Source organism: Athalia rosae, chromosome 3, assembly GCF_917208135.1.
Source record: "Athalia rosae chromosome 3, iyAthRosa1.1, whole genome shotgun sequence".
Lineage (NCBI taxonomy): Eukaryota > Metazoa > Arthropoda > Insecta > Hymenoptera > Athaliidae > Athalia > Athalia rosae.
Genome location: NC_064028.1, coordinates 3,313,257 through 3,332,277, shown reverse-complemented (window position 1 = coordinate 3,332,277; position 19,021 = coordinate 3,313,257). Strand labels below are relative to the sequence as shown.

The window sequence follows — 19,021 nt, the reverse complement described above, 5'->3', positions numbered from 1 at the left end:
CTTTTTCGGCGGGGAAGATGGGGTAATTGCATAATTCATTAAAAAATCGAAAATAAATCAGGAAAAATGGGAAATGATCAGGAAAAATTGGGAATAAATCTGGGATGAAGCTGGGTTGCATTTCTTGGCACTCTGATGATTTTTCTCCTACACCTTGACGTGTGTGGCTCCACGCGCAACTGACGTTTGCAGGGCACCTCCTAGATCAGGAACGATTGAGAGAATTCATTTATGATCTCTCATCGAGATTAATTGTAGCGTCAAAGTGCAGCGTTGCAGCCTCAAAAAGTTGACTTATATTAGAGATAAATAATAGTAAATGTGATTTGTGGTTGGAATGTGTTATTATAGCGGTTTGTAAATCTCGCGTCGACCACGATACGACCTCTCGGAATTTATCGACCATATTTCGACTACACTCGTGGCCTGGTTCATTCAGTACTGTGGCACCTGCAGGGTCAATTTTCTATCTTGTTTTATCGCACTCGTTTCGCACTGAAAATCTTCGCATTTTCTCCCGCATCACTTGCCCGTTAATTTCTCAAATATGGCACGCAGAATTGCTGGACCTACCATAAACTGGGCAGCGATCGCCGAACGGGTCCACGAGCTCGAGAGACCTTCTTACTTAGCTTTCAAAGCTAGGTCCGACCAATATCTTCGTCGGTTAGTAAACGAATTTTTAAGTACATCTTTCCCGAATATTTTTACAGTCATTATGTAATAATCGGCAGTGTACATACTTGGGAATCATGTTGATCAGGCTGAAGGACCACAGTAGTTTTGAGCTTATAAATTCTTGCGCTTTGCTTTCAATAATTTTAAGCTCACTTCATTCATGCTAGTCATGTAACTTATCTCGTTATTGTATCTGCTAACCCTGATTCGCAAACATAGTCGCTTGCTTTACGCGTTTTCGACTCTTAAACCGTCCCAGCTATCGTTGGCTACAATATGTCATCACAAAGTTTTGACTGATATTCCATATTCTAGAATGCAGGCAAACCCTGAATCATTCCCAAAACTCGATTGGGCGTATTACAAGAAGAATGTCGCTGTGGCTGGAATGGTAGACAAATTTCAGAAAGAGTTCGATGCCTTGAAGATTCCTTATCCCGAAGATAAATACACCTCGGCGGTAGATAACCAGGAAAAAGAAGCGGTAGGACAACTAGCTGTTATTCAATTTTTGCCATGCGAACAAATTTGTATATTTCAGACCTGGTCATACTTCTAGCTGCAAGAGCGTTCGATCGTTTATACGGTGTGATTTTTTTTTGTATTTCAGTTAGCTGAGGTGAAACAATTTATCGCAGAATCCAACAAGCGTATCGAGTCTTACCAGGAAGAACTTGCAAAGATAAAGAACTTGCTACCTTACGAACAGATGACTATGGAGGATTTCCACGATGCTCACCCAGACTTGGCTCTGAATACTAAAGAAAGACCAACATTCTGGCCACACACCGAAGAAACGCAGCTCACAGAAGAAGAACGTAAGAATCCGTTTTAGACAAATCCAAGTCCCTTCGAAGGGTGTAGTCTACAATTGAGTGAAGGCAGACATGGAGGAATACCAATTCATTGTACCATCTTTTTCAACGGCTCCACCCTATAGTCAAGAATGAGCTTTGTAGAAATGGTATTAATATTTTGGCATTGAAAATCGTCAGCTTCGTCGTTATGAAACTATAAAAAAGAAAAATGAATAAAATAAACTCTATCAAGATTAATTGTCGTTATAGCGTTACGCAACATTACCTTGCTTGAATCACAATACATTTGCCGACCAAGGATGAGTTGTAGGATTAATTCAGTATTTGATACACTATGATGAATTTTTATTATAATTCCTGTAATGTACAGAAACGATATTACCTGAAAACACGCACGTACCGACAATTCGCGGGGGTCTCAGATTCAGCTGCGTGCCCCAAGTGACGAGTACGAGGATTCAAGGTTTTATGCATACATTGATTAATAATGTACATTTATTCTTGATCGCTTGCATTCTACACTAAATTTCTATGAAAAGGACGAGGTGCGTGGTCACTCAGGATCGGTATAAGTATCAATAGGACAGCTGAAGCTGTTTTTTTTTTTTTTTATCAGATTTAAAAAGATACAACCTAACTGGGTCTAGTCCTTAATGAATTTGAATCGCTGACATGGTTCTAGCAATGATTGACAACCCCCGGGTTCATTACTGGTCTTCAAGAAAACTTGGTTACTGCAAATTTTAATGAAATTCAAATGATTCCACACCAATACACATCTCGTACCATTATGACCTTTAACTAATTGTAATCTAAAACCTATCAGATATTATCTTACTCCTAGGGGCTTAATTCAAACTAAAGTAAAATACGGGTGGTCAGTTGCTCTGTCGCGTATTAATAACGCGGTGGCAGCCTAGATTGACTGGGGTATCATTATTTCCTACGTAATCATTAATGTGACAAAGTTACTAAATTTCATTTAATCAATTTCGGGAAACATCAAGACCTCCCTCGTGACTCGCGAATTTATTCTCCGCATTTTGCCTATCAAATTATTAGACATTTGTATCCGCAACTTACCGCATATACTAAGCTGTACCGAACGAGTGAACGCGCACCGTTTAAAATATATCTAGGACTCGTTGTACGTGAGATGACAAATTATGAGATGATAAAAGCGCTGGGTCGATTTTAATTGGCAAATGAAAACATTGGCATGCGTTCAAACGGTGGAAAAACGTACGTACAGCTCCCATAAGGGAATGGGACGTGCGCGAATGCGATCGGTATACAAATACAAGTGATTGTGACGCGGACTGCTCCCTATTTACACAACCTATGCATCTAATGCAGACTCACATCAAATTTTGGCTAATTAAAATTAGACTGGCTCGAACCTGAATTTCCACGTCTCTGGATCGGCCGCGGCTGGATCGTTGGCCGTATAGAAGCACTCAGCTACGATTCATCGGTGAAGCGATTTTCATAAATTCATTTGATTTGAATAACTACCTAATAATTTATGGCAGATGCGGGTCGACTATAGCCTACACGGCAGCGCCGTACTCGCGGTGTGTTAGATTCCATCTATCATGTCTGCAACATCATTTCGATAGTTTGATTGTAAAAATTACAACCGATTCCCAATAGATTCGGAACAGCGTGTTAGCACGTAGATTGCACAGTTTTTATCGGCGTCGGCGTTACCGTCGACCCGCGCCGTTTGATAAATCATGAGTAATTAGCACACCAACTACGGTGTATTAGGTATGTGTGAATTCTCTGAATACGAGGCGTTCGATAGACAAAGTATCTGTAAGTTACCGTAATCGAATGAGGTATGCAGATGTCTGATTAATAATGTAAAAAAGTGTATTCTCATGACGTCTCGCGTTATCTTTAAAATAAAATTCACTAATTTAACGGCGATTTTGTTGAGTGGATAGTAGTCGGGATCCATCCGGATCTTCAGGGGGAACGGGACACATTAAAGTCGGTGGCTCATGGGTTAAAAGACGTAGTCCGGTCCCGCCATGTCTATAGCCCACCTGAATTTGTCCCTCTGAGTTTTGTTGTAAATCTTTTCGATTGGAACGTCGTACTTTTTGCACCTGTGGACAAATCAAAACCATGATATACCTGGATCCAAGAAGCCCGAGCCCGACGGATTCTTGGTCCATCGTACTGCGGTTGTTTACACTGTCGTTTCGATTGAATGATATTTACCAGGCAACACTGATTCGAGGATCCAAGTAATTCAACTTGGAGGTGCCCAGAGCAATTTCTTTATTCTCCTCTCGATCCGTCGCCTGAACTTCCAGCCTGGCAAGCTGCTCCCTCAATCGATCCAGTGCCTTTTTCTTCTTCTCGTAGACTCTGTCGATTCGATGATTGTGATAAATAAATGATGATTTCTCACTCGTGCTCAGATTTGGAAGAATCAATGAATACTTACACTTTCTCCTTCACAGAGCCGTTCTTGGCATCGCGTTTAGCATCCTTGACCTGGGCTTCCGCTTCTTCTATGGCTTCTTTCTTAGCTACGATTTTGGCCTTCATATTTTCCATAGATTTTGCATGGGTCTTCGGAACGGCACGTTGATGGTTACACAAAATAGCAACCGCCCTATTCGCCCTGTTATACGCCAATATCTTCTCAGCAACCGTGTCGTCAGGGTTCGTTAATTTGTCAAGTTGCTGCTGCAGCGTCCATGACGCGTTGTAAGTTCTGAACACCTTGGCAGTGAGGCCCTCCATCAGCTCGTTCAAATGTTTGTTCATCACCGTCGTATTGAGACGATCGAATAAATCATCGCCGGGCGATTTGTTCTCCATGAATAGTTGTAAATTTTTGAAGACACGCTTCTCTACTGGCACCTCGTTGTAGTACCTTATCGAATCCTTACCTGGGTGGGTATCAAACGAATGATTCAACACATGATAGCAAGAATGTCATCGAATTAGCTTAAAATATAACAAAGAATGAAATCTCACCGAGGAAGTCAAACACGACAACAAAGTCTTTATTATCTTTGTGTTCGTGCAGCGAAATGTGTTCGACTCTGAGTGAACAGCAGCCCACGGTGTCAGCTTGTTCTTCGTCTTTTTCATTACCAGCCCTGAGAGCAAGCTTGTCAATGAAGTATAGGGCAACCGCTCTCTGTCTGATGCGCATCTCTTTGCTCTTCCAGTCCTCCCTGTACTCTGCTCTGATCTTATCGATTGACTTTGCTAATTTTCGCGCGATTTCATATTTCTGCCAGTCTTTCTCTCCTTTCAATTTACTAGAAGGATTCAGCATCACGTACTTCACCTGGCCCTGCACGTTCTCTGTCCATGACGCCAGCCATGTTACGTTGGGATCGTGCCGAACTTCCCGCCATTTATGGCCTGCTGGAGCTTTCGGAATCACACAATCCTTCGAACAATTGATTAAGACGTCTTCTGGATTCACCTGTGGCACGATACTCCATATATAAGTAAATTCGATGAACAAGAAAAAAATTGGATTTATGGTTTAAGAGACAGAAGTTATTTTTTTGGCGTTACTCACTCGCTTCTTCAACTTTCCCATTTTTGGATGCTCACCACGTCCTCTGAACAGTCCTGGTGGTTCTATCTTGAAATTACCTATTTTTTCTCTATGACCATCAATAGTGCAGAAGCCATATTCCTTTTGAACTTCTTCGTTCTGTTCTTTAATTTTCTTCTTTTCTTCCTTAGACATAGCTTTACGCTCCTCACTCTTCTGAAGAAAGTAGGCATGCATTTCTTTGAAGTTGCATTTTGACAAATCCGCTATCTTGGATCTCTCCGATTCGGTCATCACCTCTCGCCAGTCGTGGAAAAAATTACTGTTGAATACTTCCTTGGTCGTGTAATCGTGGTCGAGCATGCGGGCATAAAAAGTCGCCACCTCTTCGGCATCCTGCGACAACTTCATCTCTTTACCGTTGTAGTAAAATTTGACGTCACGGGGCAATGGTTCGTACTCAGGAGCAAATACTGGACCCTTGTGTTCCAAGAAATGCCACTTTGTTCCGTCATTCTTCTTCTCTTCTTCCCACCTGAAATTATTACACGAAGAAAGACTTTATCAAAAAACAGAATAATACAGAATGGATTAACCGGCACAGTAGAAGTTGCAGATGAAGGAAAGTTGGTATGATCATCTTCGATCAATTTCGCATCACCTGAACGTTGATGAGCGGATTTTAGGTGATACAGTCTTAGGGGCTGTAGGAGCTCGTTTTATTCTAGGCACGCGTAACCTATCAGATCGGATATTAGGTTGACATACTGAAACTGCTTGGGTATTATTGGAAATATTTATAAATCGCGCGATTAACCACTGGCTCGTGGTGAGGCAGTAATAGCTGCGATCGTTTTTTAACAATCTGCAGATATTCTGCATAAGCGGACACATTGGTACCGTAATTCACAAACTTTCGTGCGGTGGCCATCTTGGATGATCAGGTGGGGAGAATGAGACCGACATTGATCCCCACCCCAACCGCGACACACGTATTTCTCTCTCTACGCAAGCCCAAAGCTTCATCAGTCAGAAATTGAAACTACTAATGGACTCTGCCGAGTTATTTTACAGCCGAAATATTAGTTTTCTCTATATGTTCCATGTAAAATTGATGCTCACCATTTCCATACTTCCTGGGGTTCATCCGCTTTCTTCTTTTTTGAATGTGGGGAGGCTTCAGACTTAATTTTTTTGTTTGCCTTTTTCTTTACTTTAGACTGTGAAAAATAAACATTGTTCATTAAATCATAATTCAGAGTTGTGCATTCTTCAAAGAAACATAGAACAAGTCAGTAGTATAATATTCTACCTCTTTGTAGTCGGTCTCTTCCTCTTCTGGTTCATCCGCATGTCGTCTCTTTTTCTTTTTTGTTTTTGGCGTATCGCTCTTGGCCTTCTTGCGAGCCATGAGGGGTATATCTTCCTCGTCAGAGGACTCCAATTTTCGCTTGACCATAGAGGACGGATTTGATTTTCTGATAACCTGTACAGAATACATTTATCTAACTCACAATTATAACCAAACGATAAAATTATATTTTCAAACACACATATGAATTCACAATTTCTTTTTCGTAGATTACACGGGATTTATGACTACAGAAAAGCGTCGGTGTCTTTGGAACAATGCTGCATAGGGAATGAAAGTCATACAGAAGTTTTACACCACCATGTTTTCTGTATGAATACATTTCGATATTACACCTGGCAAATTTGGGTTTAAGCACTTTTCAAATTCAAGAATATATATGCTGAAAAATGTACAGGGAAACATTATTATGCAAAAGATTTATAAATCAGAGTTTGTGGGAGACAAGATTACTAGTTTCATAAACGTTTTTCAGAAAATCTAGCAAAACAATTGAATTTAGGCAATCAATTGACAACGTGCCAGGGTGATTTTGCAAGTAACCTAGATTTGGATATGATTTTGTTCGATGTACTTTGAAGAGTGACAAATTATCAACCATTGAAACAAGAATAAATGTACAACACTAAAAAACGAGCCATGCCTGACGACATACCGTCCAGGATGGCTTGTTCTGGTTGGCAGAGTGGGGGCCATCTTTCCACTGAAACATTCGGTCTATTGAAAATCTTGGGACAACTCGTAAGATTAACAGCTCGCATAATTTCAATGGAGTCATTTGTAGCTCGCACAGCTTAGTACTAGAAACCGAAGACAAGGAACGAAATAATTTGTATATGATATTCACCAGAGGGACATCTTCATCAGACTCCTCTTCAGTTTTAAGAGTTGTATTGTGAAGTTCTGAAAGTCTCGTGTCATTCCCGTCTGTCGAATCCATGCTCGCATCTTTATTCCATTCTCCTTCACCTTCGTCATCTTCCTTGATGTACAGAGGTTGCTCCGCTCCGCTGTCATAGTCATCGTCATCGATATCTACATCTTCCTGCAATCAAGAATTTAATCTTAAAACATCGGCATCAATTGCCTAACTTGATTCAGAACTGACCAACAAAGGTTCTATTTTCAAATCTACAATCCAATTTTACCTCCTTAATCTCATGCTTTGTTCTGTCATTGTATTGGTAGTCTGAAGTTGCTGTTGCCGCTGGTTCGGTAATAGGCGCAGGTGCAGTCTCAGGCTCTACTTTAACTTCTGTTTTAATTTTGCTTTCATCCTTACTCCTTTCCTTTTTGTCATCTCGATGTTTAGCTGTGAAGTTGAAGGAAAAATAGTCATCAGTGGATTAGGACAATGATACCAAATTCATGAGATGTGCCGAATGAAATTAGATCCTTACATTTCTCTTTGTCATGCCGACGCCGGTCTTTGTCCTTATCATGGCGATGCTTATCCTTGTCAGATGAGCTGTGTTTGTCCTTGTCTGATGACCTGGACTTTTCCTTTTCAGATATTGAGTGTGAACTGCTATGTCTATCCTTGTCCTTCTCGGAAGAATGCTTCTTGTTGTCTTTATCTTTAGAACTACTCTTGTCCTTATCACGAGAGCTAGAACTTGAGCTATTCTTGTGTTTATCTTTTTCTCGAGAACTATCTTTGTCCTTAGAATTGGAACTACTATGCCTAGGTGGAACAGAATTGCAATTAACAAACAACAAAACAGAGATAACTGAGCAACACTCTCGAGTTTTTGGTGAAAATATATTATTACCTGTCTTTATCTCTAGAGCTAGAAGTTGACTTATGATGTTCTTTCTCTTTGTCCTTACTCGATGAAGTAGAGCTGCTCTTATAGTCCTTGTCCTTACTCGACGAAGAACTGCTCTTCTTATCCTTGTCTACTTCCTTGTGCTTGTCTTTATCTTTGCTGCTATGCTTGTCTTTGTCCTGCGTGTTACAAAACGAGATTGAGAGAAGCAAATCGATGAAGGTACTCAAATTTTCTGAGAAAAGACTGACCTTTGAGGAGCTAGAACTGGAATTGTGTTTGTGGCGGTCCTTGTCCCTATGCTCGCTCTTATGACTTTTCTCCTTGTCTTTATCCTTGCTCTTCTCTTTGTCCTTGTGCTCAGACCTATGAGACCGTTCCTTGTCCTTATCCCTGTGCTCAGACTTGTCCTCCCTTTTGCGGTCATATCCGTTTGACATGCCATTCATGTGAGAATCTAACCAAGTTTCAGAAATGAAAGGCAAATCATTAGCTGATTCTTATATTAACACATTCTTGCACAGAGTCGAGTGGGGTTCAATTGCACCAAAGTAGTAGAGATGAGCACTCTAAGAGGTAGCGTTGGTTTAAACTAATTATCGCACCAAGATTAATACAGAAAACCTAAGGTTTATAGAGTGCATAACAGAAGGTGAAAGAATATGCACACACCCACCTATTCCCGTTATATGTGAACTTAATAAAACAGAGGTTGATTTGTTGCAGAGAAATCCAAATTATCAACGGAATACGAGTGATAAGGCGAAACGGTGAGGGGGAAATCCCGGTAACCGGGTTATTCCATTCGAGGATTACGTCCACCGCGAAAAAGGGACGAAGTGAATCAGGATGCACGCGGCAAATAGTTGCTCACCGGTCGCTATGCTCGGGGCCGCGAGCGATGAGTGTCAAGTATTCGCACGCGAGAGCAGCAATGTACACGAGGGTTTTGCGGGCGAGTTGTAGGGCATAGTGGCCAAGGGGAATGAGGTAAGCGGAAAGAGGTTCGGGGGATCTTACCACCATGATTCCCGGCTGCACTGCTGTTCTCCTTGGCTCGTTTTTCCTGAAATGCGATATGCAGGAGATAATTAAAATTGCTCGAGGCCTCGGACATGTTTGCGGTTCGGGCGGGCCCAAGCCGCGGATCAACAAAGGTTCGTAATATCTAAGCAAGAATCGCCGAATGCTCGTAACATCTTGTGACATCGTGCTACGTGGGGACTTAGCCGCAGACGCCATTTTGGGACTTAGAAAAATTCGCGTCTCTCGGCGAGGTTGTCAAGAGAAAACAATGACTGCCGCTCGAATATTCGGAAATTCAAGCTCCTACGAGGGTGGATAAGTTCGGTGCGGTCGAGAATATACACTTACCAGGCCGGAACCTTGCTGTTGGGAGGTAGCCTGGTCGAGATCCATTACTAACGTTCGGCTGCAACAGATAAACGTCGACACCAGACGACACGACGCGCACCGCTCGCGTAAAGCCGCCAGAGACAGTCAGATCGGAGCACCCAGAGCTTGGAGCTTGGGGTGAACCTCCCGGCAAGCGTCTAAGTGCCCGAAATACAAGACTGCACATGCGCTCCCCACGACCGACGCCGCCGAACGTTCGAGGTGGGGAAGTTCGTCAACAATCGGATTCAGTCGAGTGCCAATGCCCTCGATCGCATTCAACCACATTCAACAGTGGATTCAACTCACGGCGGGACTTTGACCATCCGTATTTTCGTGCGACCCCCGTTACCTTCCTCTACATTTTTCCCAATGAGTGCTTCTCCTGCTCATCCACTTCTTTTTCCCGAAGAGATACGGATGTAGTCGTTCAGGAGCGAAATCGAATTCCTCTAATTTTGTCACATTCACGTACGCTTGTGTGGATGCTCCGATACGCTCTAATAATAACGAAATGAATGAGCACTACAGTAAAATATACTTTACATAGTTATCGTATTAAAAATTTATTTCACTGAGGGGGTGATCACTCAATCGCAGAGGGGGCTGTCCCATCAAACAAGGTTTTCTTTTGCTACCGACACTTTTTTTTTTTGATTTTCTTATCGTATTTCATAACAAAATAGTTCCTACGATACAAGAACGTCACACTGACGGTAGGTCTCATGGAATACACATATGCTTATGCATATATCCATATATACTTTTATAGTTTAACATACTCTGGTTTTCCTTCGGCATTCCACGTTGTCTTCATTTTTTGAAAAGCGAATACTGCATACAGTGCTGAAAGGAGTCAAGATTTGATAGTTATGATGTCCAGTTCTTTTGTTCTGTAAACGTCAGAATAAAAAAGCACTCACAGGTCGCCTCCCACTCGGGTAGTGAGAGAGTACCAATTTTTCTGTGTCCGCTTGAATTCTGCATGTACTGCGAAGCGTGGCGATAGTCATCGGGATTCTGACCAAGTAGTGGCACCTCGTGACACGGCGGATATGTCTCGAGTGCCTGAACTTTACCGAGCAGGGATCTCCCCTCGTCCTTTACGCGTTTGTAGAAATTTTCAAACCTATATGAGACAAAAGAATTGGCTCGAATTCCCCAATGTTGAAAGCACAACCAGCAGAAACTCGTATCACTCACCTTTCAAACATGACCAGCTCGAGTCCATACTTCAAAGCAAGTTTTGTGAGAGTTGGCAAATGCACGAGATATTCCGGACAGTTGACCACTCCCTCCAAATAAAAATTGTATTTGGCCCCGAACAACGGTGGTTTTACTTTGTCTTTGCATAAAAATTCTATGTTGTAAACGTCATTTCCAATCTTATCAGAGTCGCTTTTCTGCCATCGAGACCTACGCACGAAAGTGTTTGAGAATTGACCATGTTCAGTCTTTGTTCATTATGTTAAATAAATGATCTCGTCTCCGACCCACGTACACTAGCTCATAAGCATCAGGAATGGTGCCGATAAAATACGCTCCGGGCCTCAAGCTCTCCCCTGCGTTTCTGAGCATGCACTCCGCCTGTGGCAACGACTCAAAACTGTAGTGAAACGCGAATTGGCAGCTTACCAAATCCAGCTGAGAGCTAGCATCCTTATATTTTTCTCTCAGTCTTGTCTGTGAATATATCATGTGGCGGATAACACCGGTGATTAAAAAATCACCAAATCATCTATAGTCGTCAGAATTAAAAGCTTTTCTCAACAATAATGTACCTTGGTGCAGTCTGCCGTGATAAACTCCGCAGTAAATGCTGGAGCGTATCCTCTGTTGTTGGAACTCCTGTTCAATAAGTCATTGTAGCGGCTCTGGCATTGTTGGATCGAAACTTCTGCTATATCAGCGCAAATAAGATGCGAGATATTAGCCTTTGACCATTTCAAAAGATCTCCGCCTTTTCCACAACACATGTCAAGGACTTTAAATGGAACCCTGTGTCCTTTCCCTTGACGCGCTTTGCCCAGGTACTCACCTGTGTCAACGCAGAAACAAAATGCCATATCACACAAGTGGATTATCGGCTATCAATAGGCTGTTAAAATTGCTATACTTACCAATAAGCATGCTTTTAACCCAGTTGTTGAAATTTCTCATGTAAACTATGCGGCTTTGAGATCTCTGACTAAGACCTTTTTCTTCGAGCATGTTGTAGTGCTCGGCTACAACATTGGAGTTGCTGGTAGGCTTCTGTCTGTCGGGAACATATTCGTCCCCCCTATTGCTGCCTGTTGAAAGGTCAGACGGAGCACTGGTATCCTTAACCTAGAAAATATGATTGAAATACCCGCAGCTTTTAATTTCCGAGTATGATAATAGCATATAGAACACATATATGTATGTAATTGTGGTAAGGTGCAAAGAACAAAAAAGGTGAACGATGATTCGTGTTGTCGTAGAATTTACCTGGCCATCTTGCGCGGTATTGCCACCGGCACTGGTGTCGGCGAGGGCGATTCGTTTGCTTATGAGCTCGGTGTTTTCGGGAGCAAGTTTTCGTTTTTTACTACCAGAAGATCCCCGACTGTCGACAAGATTGCTAGAAACGACTGGAACGTCTTGAGACTCCTGGCTACCCTGCACTTCGCTCGTGACGGTTTCCGATTTGGGCGAAGAAGACATATTCGGAAAGAAATATTCACTGTCGAACGACGGAGATCAATTGCGGAAAAAACGACCTGCCATAAAAATTGCTTTTCTATCGATAAGCAGAAATTTCTATATACTAACTACACTATTTGTACGATACTGAAGTAACCAAATTTTTCGAAATGCCATCAAGGTTTTTTGACAAGTCTATAAACGGACACGAATATGCACAACTACCGGCACAAGCACGCACAACACTGCGAGCACTTCGGTATAGATCGATCTAAACATCTTCAGCTAGCTTCATAGTTCACGGTGACGCTACCGCTGCTGCGGTATTTTGGGATAACTTGATACAAATATCGTCTGCTGTGAGCTGTCGTATTCTGTGTCCTTAGTACGCAATACTTGGTGGTTATGTCGTTTCACGGTGAATCTTACTCGTAGCCGTAGCTACACTGAATTGGCAATAATTATGGAGATGTTTATACAAAAAGCTAGCTTGCGGCTTATCGGAACTGCTGTCAGTTCGTCATGTACTCTCAGGTGCTTGCCGGCCTGCCAGAGGCTCCGGTATTTTTCTAGGGTCCCAAAACCAGGGGCCGTAATATTCGGTGGGTCCAAAACGCTGTCTTCCGGACTCCTTTGAACTCCCACTTATACTTTCTGTTTTCAGACAGTCATATCCAGAGATCATCCTCACGGATAACTTCTTCTCGTGAATTAGGTACACATAACCTGCACATCACCTGTGGTATCCATAGCTTGAGGCCGTACAGATTTTATTCTACACAGCCCACCAAAGACAGCAGCGATGCCGTCCCAATTTCGCCAGCAAAGCCAAATGTATTTCAGAAAATGAAACAGATGACCAAGGACTATTGGCACGTCCTTTTACCAGTACATATTTTTACATCGATTGGTTGGATGTTGATATTCTACTCTGCAGCTAAAAAGTATGTATTTGCGAAAAAAAAGTTTTAATTTTGTATAGTTTACATTACCATATTTCAACACGATGAAGGATTATTTACTTTGCAGTAGCGTCGATGTCATATGGATAATGGAAAAGTTCCATTGTCCTGAAAGATTCATAGAGGCACTACGGGGCTCTAGTGCTGGTTTCTGGGCAGTTGCCTACGCATTGTACAAAATATTCACACCGCTTAGATACATGGTTACAGTTGGTGAGTCAGAAAGCTTCCAGTGAACTTGGGAACTAGACAATAGATGAATTTTGATTTCGTCTCAAATACTTTTTGAATTCTTTTCAGCGGGCACAACTCTGGGTGTCAAATATTTGACCAGGCTAGGCTATTTGAAACGGGGATCTCTAGCGAGTTCTGTTCAAGTAAGTGGCATCATCAGTACTCAATCTCAATCCCCAGCGCCAAAAAAAAAGCTAGGTATAAAATAATATGCTCAACTTACAGAAGTCACAAACGGAACCACCAAAAACGTAGTACGTTTTTGAAGCGGTCCCTGGTTGGGTGGCAAAGCGATCAAACGCAAGAGCTCGGCTTCTAACACTGTTCACAGCCTGTAAATCTCTTAATCAAATGTTTGTAATAAAGTATGGTGAGAATGTTTCAATCAAGAATTTTTATTAGCCTGGTTGCAACGCTCCAGGGTTCTCACAAATTGTATGGATCCTACCCTTAGATAAGTTTCTACCCCTCGTTAACTTATCAACTTGTGTCAGCTTTGGAGCTGATTTTCCAAAGGAATTTTCGCCTATAACAAATCGTAATCATAAAAATTCTTGGCTAGCAAAGTTTTCCAATCGTTCTCATGAGTTCGAAAATTTCGATGGTCGAAAATCGTAGATCCTCCAGTTACTATTCGATCAAATCAATGACATCTAACATAAATAAATAATTTTTGATCGTGCCTCTGTAATGCTCAATGCTCCATCTGGTCTGGCAGATCGAGAAAACTTGATGAAAGCCGATGGCATTATGCATTGAAGTCTGATTTTATACCAAACTAGACGAACCTATTAAAATAACATTTATCTTTTTTATATCTACAATAATTAGTACTATAACGCGAGTCTATAAATGAACAACGGTTATACAATAACGTATACAGAAATATGCATAGGTAAAATGGTAGGATTTTGAATTAAAATAATTTTTGGCAGCTTATCTTGTGCGTTGTTGGTAAATTTAATTTTGAAAAGTCCTACACCTATTTCATTTTCTCCCACTTGATCTGAAATATGTTTAATCGCTACATTGTACTTATATTGCGTCAGATACTCTAGGATTTCTTGAAAAGTGACTGAATCATCATCATCATCATCGTTGTAGAGACAAGCTACGATTCACGAGCGTTTCATAACATTTTAAAACTAACTAGGTAAAATCAATATAAAATCTATAAATAAATTGACAAAATTATCTCCCCGCACACAGCTATGTATCGTAAAGAAGTAATCGACCGCACCGCGACTCAATGATTAAGTCCAATCAACGACATACATACATCACGCAATATTTACAAAAGATAATCGAGAGATCTCGTTTGAGAAACCAACTATACTATTCGAGAAAGTAAAGATTATTATGCTTGAATATTCTATCATATCACAGTTGTCTATACAACTTCAGTGTGTCTTCGTTATAACCCGCATTTAGCTATTATTAGGCCATGAGTATCGTAGGCAATAATTATACAATGTATCCTGATTCCCCAAGAGTCGCGCCGCTGATATCCTGCCGTGGCCAAAAATTTTTTGTCAAATGTAAGTTTAATTTTTTTTTTTTTATTATTATCTTCTTATTCAAAGGGATAATGACTTTCAAACATGTGCCGAATACTTTTTGCACATGTTGAAATAACTAGACTCTCAGGTTAATAAATAATGGAATATTAATACGCAATGTTTATACTCGTCGCTGGATTTGTTCTCCGAGGCGAAATCTGGTGCCAACTTCGTCTTAATTATGTCAATTGTATATCTGTTACCGTAAATGGGATATACATGGTAACATGACCCCACACATGTCGCATATAGGATTCATCCCATAAATTGATAACTGGCAGAAACTGGCTGAGGTGGTCTGGGTTGCGTATGCGATAGCCGTTGTATGTGACATGTTCTACACATCAGCCTTCCTTCTAGTGGATAGCACCTTTTGTCCGGTTCGTCTGTCAACTGCATTCCACAATCCTCGCACACGTAACAATCGACGTGAAAGTCTTTGTCCATTGACACGACGCGAACTGTTTCTTCGGTACCCTGCAGAATTTTTGTAATATCTTAGCCACGGTCTAATCTTAAATTATTGAAATTTAAGATTGCAGAAATAGCGCATATAATTACCTCGACGGGCGTGATACCCTTGCCACAAGACGCGCACTTGGGGGCAAACATTCTGTGATAATCGTTGACGCAGTAAATTTTGTTATCAACGTCAACTGTGAAAGGAACTCCGTCGAGGCACTCGTTGCATACACAGCATCTAAAGCACCCTGGATGATAGGATTTACCCATGGCCTGAAGAATCTGTTGAAAATCATAATTATTTGGCGAATCACCAGGAATGTTTGGTTCGTTTTGGTCGTATGTCAGTGAGTCCTACCATTTCCATTATTAAGTGTCCACAGATCGCGCATTTCTCTGCGGTTTGCTGGAAACCAGAATACTGGAAATAATGCCAAGATATTATTAATTCGTCAGACTCACGCAAACTAATATACGAGTCACAGGAGGAAAATTTATCCCAACTAATGGGGGCCCAAGAAGCAGAGGCTGCCGATCATGGCAATAGAATGAGAAAAATTTCCTGAACTTACGAGATAATCTTCCTCGCAGTAAACTCTTCCATGCACATTGTAAAAGGCTTTGCCCCGTAAAGCTCTGCCACAGGAACAGCAAATGAAGCAATTTGTGTGATACAGGTTTCCCATAGCCTGGCAAGCCTGGCCGGCACCTGTTACTTTCTCCCCACATGTATGGCAAATCCCTGCAACATGAAAGTCCGAGTGTTTTAACTCAACAAATGTTTCCTCATGAAATTAACTCAAGTCTTACCAAAATATTCCCCCTCTTCCTCCTGTTTCTCCATCTCCTCTTCAAGTTGTCTGGTTAACTCCTCTATTTTCCGCTCTGCTTCGGTCGGTCCCTGTGAAAATTTTATTTAATGATTCGCAGTCCATCCCAAAACATACGATAGAGCAAAGAGACTGCCTTTGTTACTGGAAAGTCTTATCGCACACAACTCACAGATGGTCTCGGTGGTGTGACGTTATATGGCAGTAACCCCTTTCCAGGTGCCGGTTTCACAGGTGGGGTAACCGACTTCGGAGTTTCCGCTCGGATTTCAGGAGCCTTCTGCAGTTGGGGGACTCCTCCGCTCAAATAAACAGGCCCTGCTACACCACTGGTAACTCCAGGAGGGAGGCTAGTAATTCTCGGTCTATGGATTGTGCTTTCGTCTTTCAGAGATTGGGATGCACTTGTTACAGCAGGCTGAACCTGTCCTCTGACAGGGGATGCTAGGACAGAATCGGGTGGTGCGTTGAATCTAGGATGCCCGACAGAGTTTGGTATTGTTTGAACAGCAGTTTCCACTGGGTTAACGTGAGACCGCGTAGGACTGGCCTTAGGGGAGCCTCCTGTTTGCCCACCTGTCCGTAAATGATTATCGGATCTATTGGAACGGGTCGACGAATATGACGGCGAGTTATTCCGAGCTAGGATATCGGCGCGGTCATTTTGTGAACCAGGTGGATGTCTGCTCGGAATGGATTGATAGATAGGTGGGGAGTTTCTTGCGGGTGAGTCCATTCGTTGATCCATAGGTGAAAAATTCACTTGCTGCATAGACATGGTCATGGATCGGGGATTTCCTTGGTTGGAACTGACGTGGTAGCTCGGTGGAGCTTGGTCGATGTTTTGTGTCTGCCTAAAACCATGCTGCACATCACTTTGTTCTTTGTAATTAGACTGCTGAGGTTCCGACATGACACGAACAGGTGGTGATTCCGCGTGATCTTTAGACATGGAGAGGTGATTTATTCTCGGAGAATGCTGATCTGGAGAATAAGTATAGGTTCTACTCCCCTGCAGATGCAACTCGGATGGAGGAACATACGCATTTTTTGAGCCCTGTGAGTCAGTTGGTGATAAGTAGCGGAGCGAGGACGAATCCAAGAGAGGACCCCGCTGAAGACTGACACCGTCATAACTCAAACTACGATTTTGATTACCTAGAGGTCTTTGGTGAGATTGCGTCGCAACTTTTCCTGTCATCACAACGTAGTCCCCCCCTTCCATATTGGCTGGATGATAGAAGTTTGGAACCTGTGGCCCAGGTTTATTAATTTGCTGTTGCTGCTGCTGCTGTTGTTGTCTTTGTTGTAAATGGTGATGGTGATGACTGGACAAGGAATCTGAAAAAGTCCCATGAACCTCTTGTATGTTTTCGTAGACAGGAGGTGCCTCGTACGGTGGTAACTCTTTTGCAGGAGAGGATGCAGACTGGAATCGAGAGCCAGTAGCTACTTGAGGTTGTGCCTTTCGAAAATTGGTTGCTTCATAGGTGTCACCCGCAACGGAACCTCGAGGGCTGCTTCTAGGGCTATTCCTTGTCTCGACTGGATGGTAATACGGTGGATGAGTGGGAATTACACTCTGAGGATAATAATCAACATTCTCGTAGACAGGAGCCTGCTGATTTCTAGACAATGACTGATGGTGGGTTCCAATCGTCTCGACAGCCTTTGGAGTTGCAAACCGGGATGCAGCGATGATGTTCTCACGTTCATACATCTTGTATTCAGGGGGTAGCGGTTGCCTCGACACATCCTGTGCACTCCCTACGTCAACCCCCTCGATGAAACTTTCTATTGCTCCAACAGGTCGCTGCTGAGAATTTTGTGCCCTTACCGCGGAGGAAGTCCTGCTCACAGGGACTTGACCCTCGGGGCGGGAACCCGAGACACGCCCTTGTCCTCCATCCCCTGAATCTTCGTCTATCCTCAGATAACTCATCCTCTCGACGTAGGCGTCAACCGGATCGCACATTTTCAATCAGCACTCCTAACCAATCAACTGTCACCTGCAAACTCACGCCCCGCTGAACAACCAGCAAGAAGATAACGCGACCGATCACCTGGGGTCATCAACGACGGTTGACACCGCTACTCGCATAGTGAAATCATTACTGGCAATCGGCGAGTGGGACCGGGTGGCGTACGGTGCGAAGACAACAACCGAATGTCAATTTTATAAACAGAGGTCAAAGATTCACCAGACAACCTCCGCGAGTTGACGGAAAGGCGATCGGTAGACCGAGTGTTTTATATTGATTCCTCGAGGAAGTCTTTCCGTTGACTAATAGCGGAGCCACTACGAGGATGATATCCAAGGGGTGGGGTTGGTGACGACCTTTTACGCCCAGAAATTAAACACCGACCACCTGCTGAAATTCACCACCTACTCCCGCCGATTCACCGTTCACCAGTCTCGCGGCGTTTGGGTCAAAACCACAGTCATAACTAGGAACAGTCAACGCTACGAAGTATGTCCCCACCATCCTCTGAGCCATGGAAAAGCAAGGGCCCCGGACCGCACAAGGACCGTCGTACTCGCGTCTCGCGGTTAACTTGAACTTTGCCCATTTATATCCACAGATCGATTCGATTCAGCAGCTCGAGATTCGAGCTACGCACAATCAACTGCGCGGACACTGATCTCTGTATAAATCAGTGGCGCGGGGGTTTGAAACTGTAAAATGCGTTGCTACACAACGCTCAGACCGTTCGGGAAAACATCATCGTGGAATATGTTCCG

General features: G+C 42.7%; 5 protein-coding genes across 8 annotated transcripts; 2 read left to right on the top strand and 3 right to left on the bottom strand.

Annotated features, from left to right (window-relative positions):
• Positions 1 to 432: 432 nt before the first annotated feature.
• On the top strand, positions 433 to 1,733 carry LOC105686585 (ATP synthase subunit d, mitochondrial). Its single transcript, XM_012401543.3, has 3 exons — positions 433 to 666; positions 994 to 1,162; positions 1,289 to 1,733. The coding sequence occupies exons 1-3, from the start codon at positions 548 to 550 to the stop codon at positions 1,511 to 1,513; spliced, it is 513 nt and encodes a 170-aa protein (XP_012256966.2). The 5' UTR covers positions 433 to 547; the 3' UTR covers positions 1,514 to 1,733.
• Positions 1,734 to 1,824: 91 nt separating this feature from the next.
• LOC105686584 (DNA topoisomerase I, mitochondrial) lies at positions 1,825 to 9,693 on the bottom strand. Of its 4 annotated transcripts, XM_048653394.1 has the most exons (15): positions 9,547 to 9,693; positions 9,193 to 9,238; positions 8,424 to 8,629; positions 8,176 to 8,351; positions 7,804 to 8,087; positions 7,552 to 7,715; positions 7,251 to 7,448; positions 7,059 to 7,106; positions 6,344 to 6,517; positions 6,154 to 6,251; positions 5,053 to 5,566; positions 4,494 to 4,953; positions 3,955 to 4,405; positions 3,726 to 3,875; positions 1,825 to 3,610 (listed from the first exon to the last, which is right to left on the bottom strand). In XM_048653394.1, the coding sequence occupies exons 1-15, from the start codon at positions 9,589 to 9,591 to the stop codon at positions 3,508 to 3,510; spliced, it is 3,117 nt and encodes a 1,038-aa protein (XP_048509351.1). In that variant the 5' UTR covers positions 9,592 to 9,693; the 3' UTR covers positions 1,825 to 3,507. The 4 variants fall into 4 exon arrangements, with proteins under 4 accessions (XP_048509351.1, XP_012256961.2, XP_048509352.1 ...); XM_012401538.3 differs by lacking the exon at positions 7,059 to 7,106; XM_048653395.1 differs by lacking the exon at positions 9,193 to 9,238.
• Positions 9,694 to 10,117: 424 nt separating this feature from the next.
• On the bottom strand, positions 10,118 to 12,489 carry LOC105686253 (mRNA cap guanine-N7 methyltransferase). The gene is made up of 7 exons (XM_048653403.1): positions 12,037 to 12,489; positions 11,688 to 11,895; positions 11,349 to 11,605; positions 11,069 to 11,250; positions 10,771 to 10,983; positions 10,491 to 10,696; positions 10,118 to 10,413 (listed from the first exon to the last, which is right to left on the bottom strand). The coding sequence occupies exons 1-7, from the start codon at positions 12,250 to 12,252 to the stop codon at positions 10,334 to 10,336; spliced, it is 1,362 nt and encodes a 453-aa protein (XP_048509360.1). The 5' UTR covers positions 12,253 to 12,489; the 3' UTR covers positions 10,118 to 10,333.
• A 76-nt stretch (positions 12,490 to 12,565) lies between these two features.
• Positions 12,566 to 13,812, top strand: LOC105686450 (protein FAM210A). The gene is made up of 5 exons (XM_012401297.3): positions 12,566 to 12,833; positions 12,896 to 13,175; positions 13,261 to 13,406; positions 13,494 to 13,570; positions 13,653 to 13,812. The coding sequence occupies exons 1-5, from the start codon at positions 12,695 to 12,697 to the stop codon at positions 13,680 to 13,682; spliced, it is 672 nt and encodes a 223-aa protein (XP_012256720.2). The 5' UTR covers positions 12,566 to 12,694; the 3' UTR covers positions 13,683 to 13,812.
• On the bottom strand, positions 13,807 to 18,916 carry LOC105686449 (LIM domain-containing protein jub). Its single transcript, XM_012401296.3, has 6 exons — positions 16,451 to 18,916; positions 16,259 to 16,349; positions 16,021 to 16,190; positions 15,807 to 15,869; positions 15,548 to 15,730; positions 13,807 to 15,463 (listed from the first exon to the last, which is right to left on the bottom strand). The coding sequence occupies exons 1-6, from the start codon at positions 18,251 to 18,253 to the stop codon at positions 15,242 to 15,244; spliced, it is 2,532 nt and encodes an 843-aa protein (XP_012256719.2). The 5' UTR covers positions 18,254 to 18,916; the 3' UTR covers positions 13,807 to 15,241.
• Between the last annotated feature and the right edge of the window lie 105 nt (positions 18,917 to 19,021).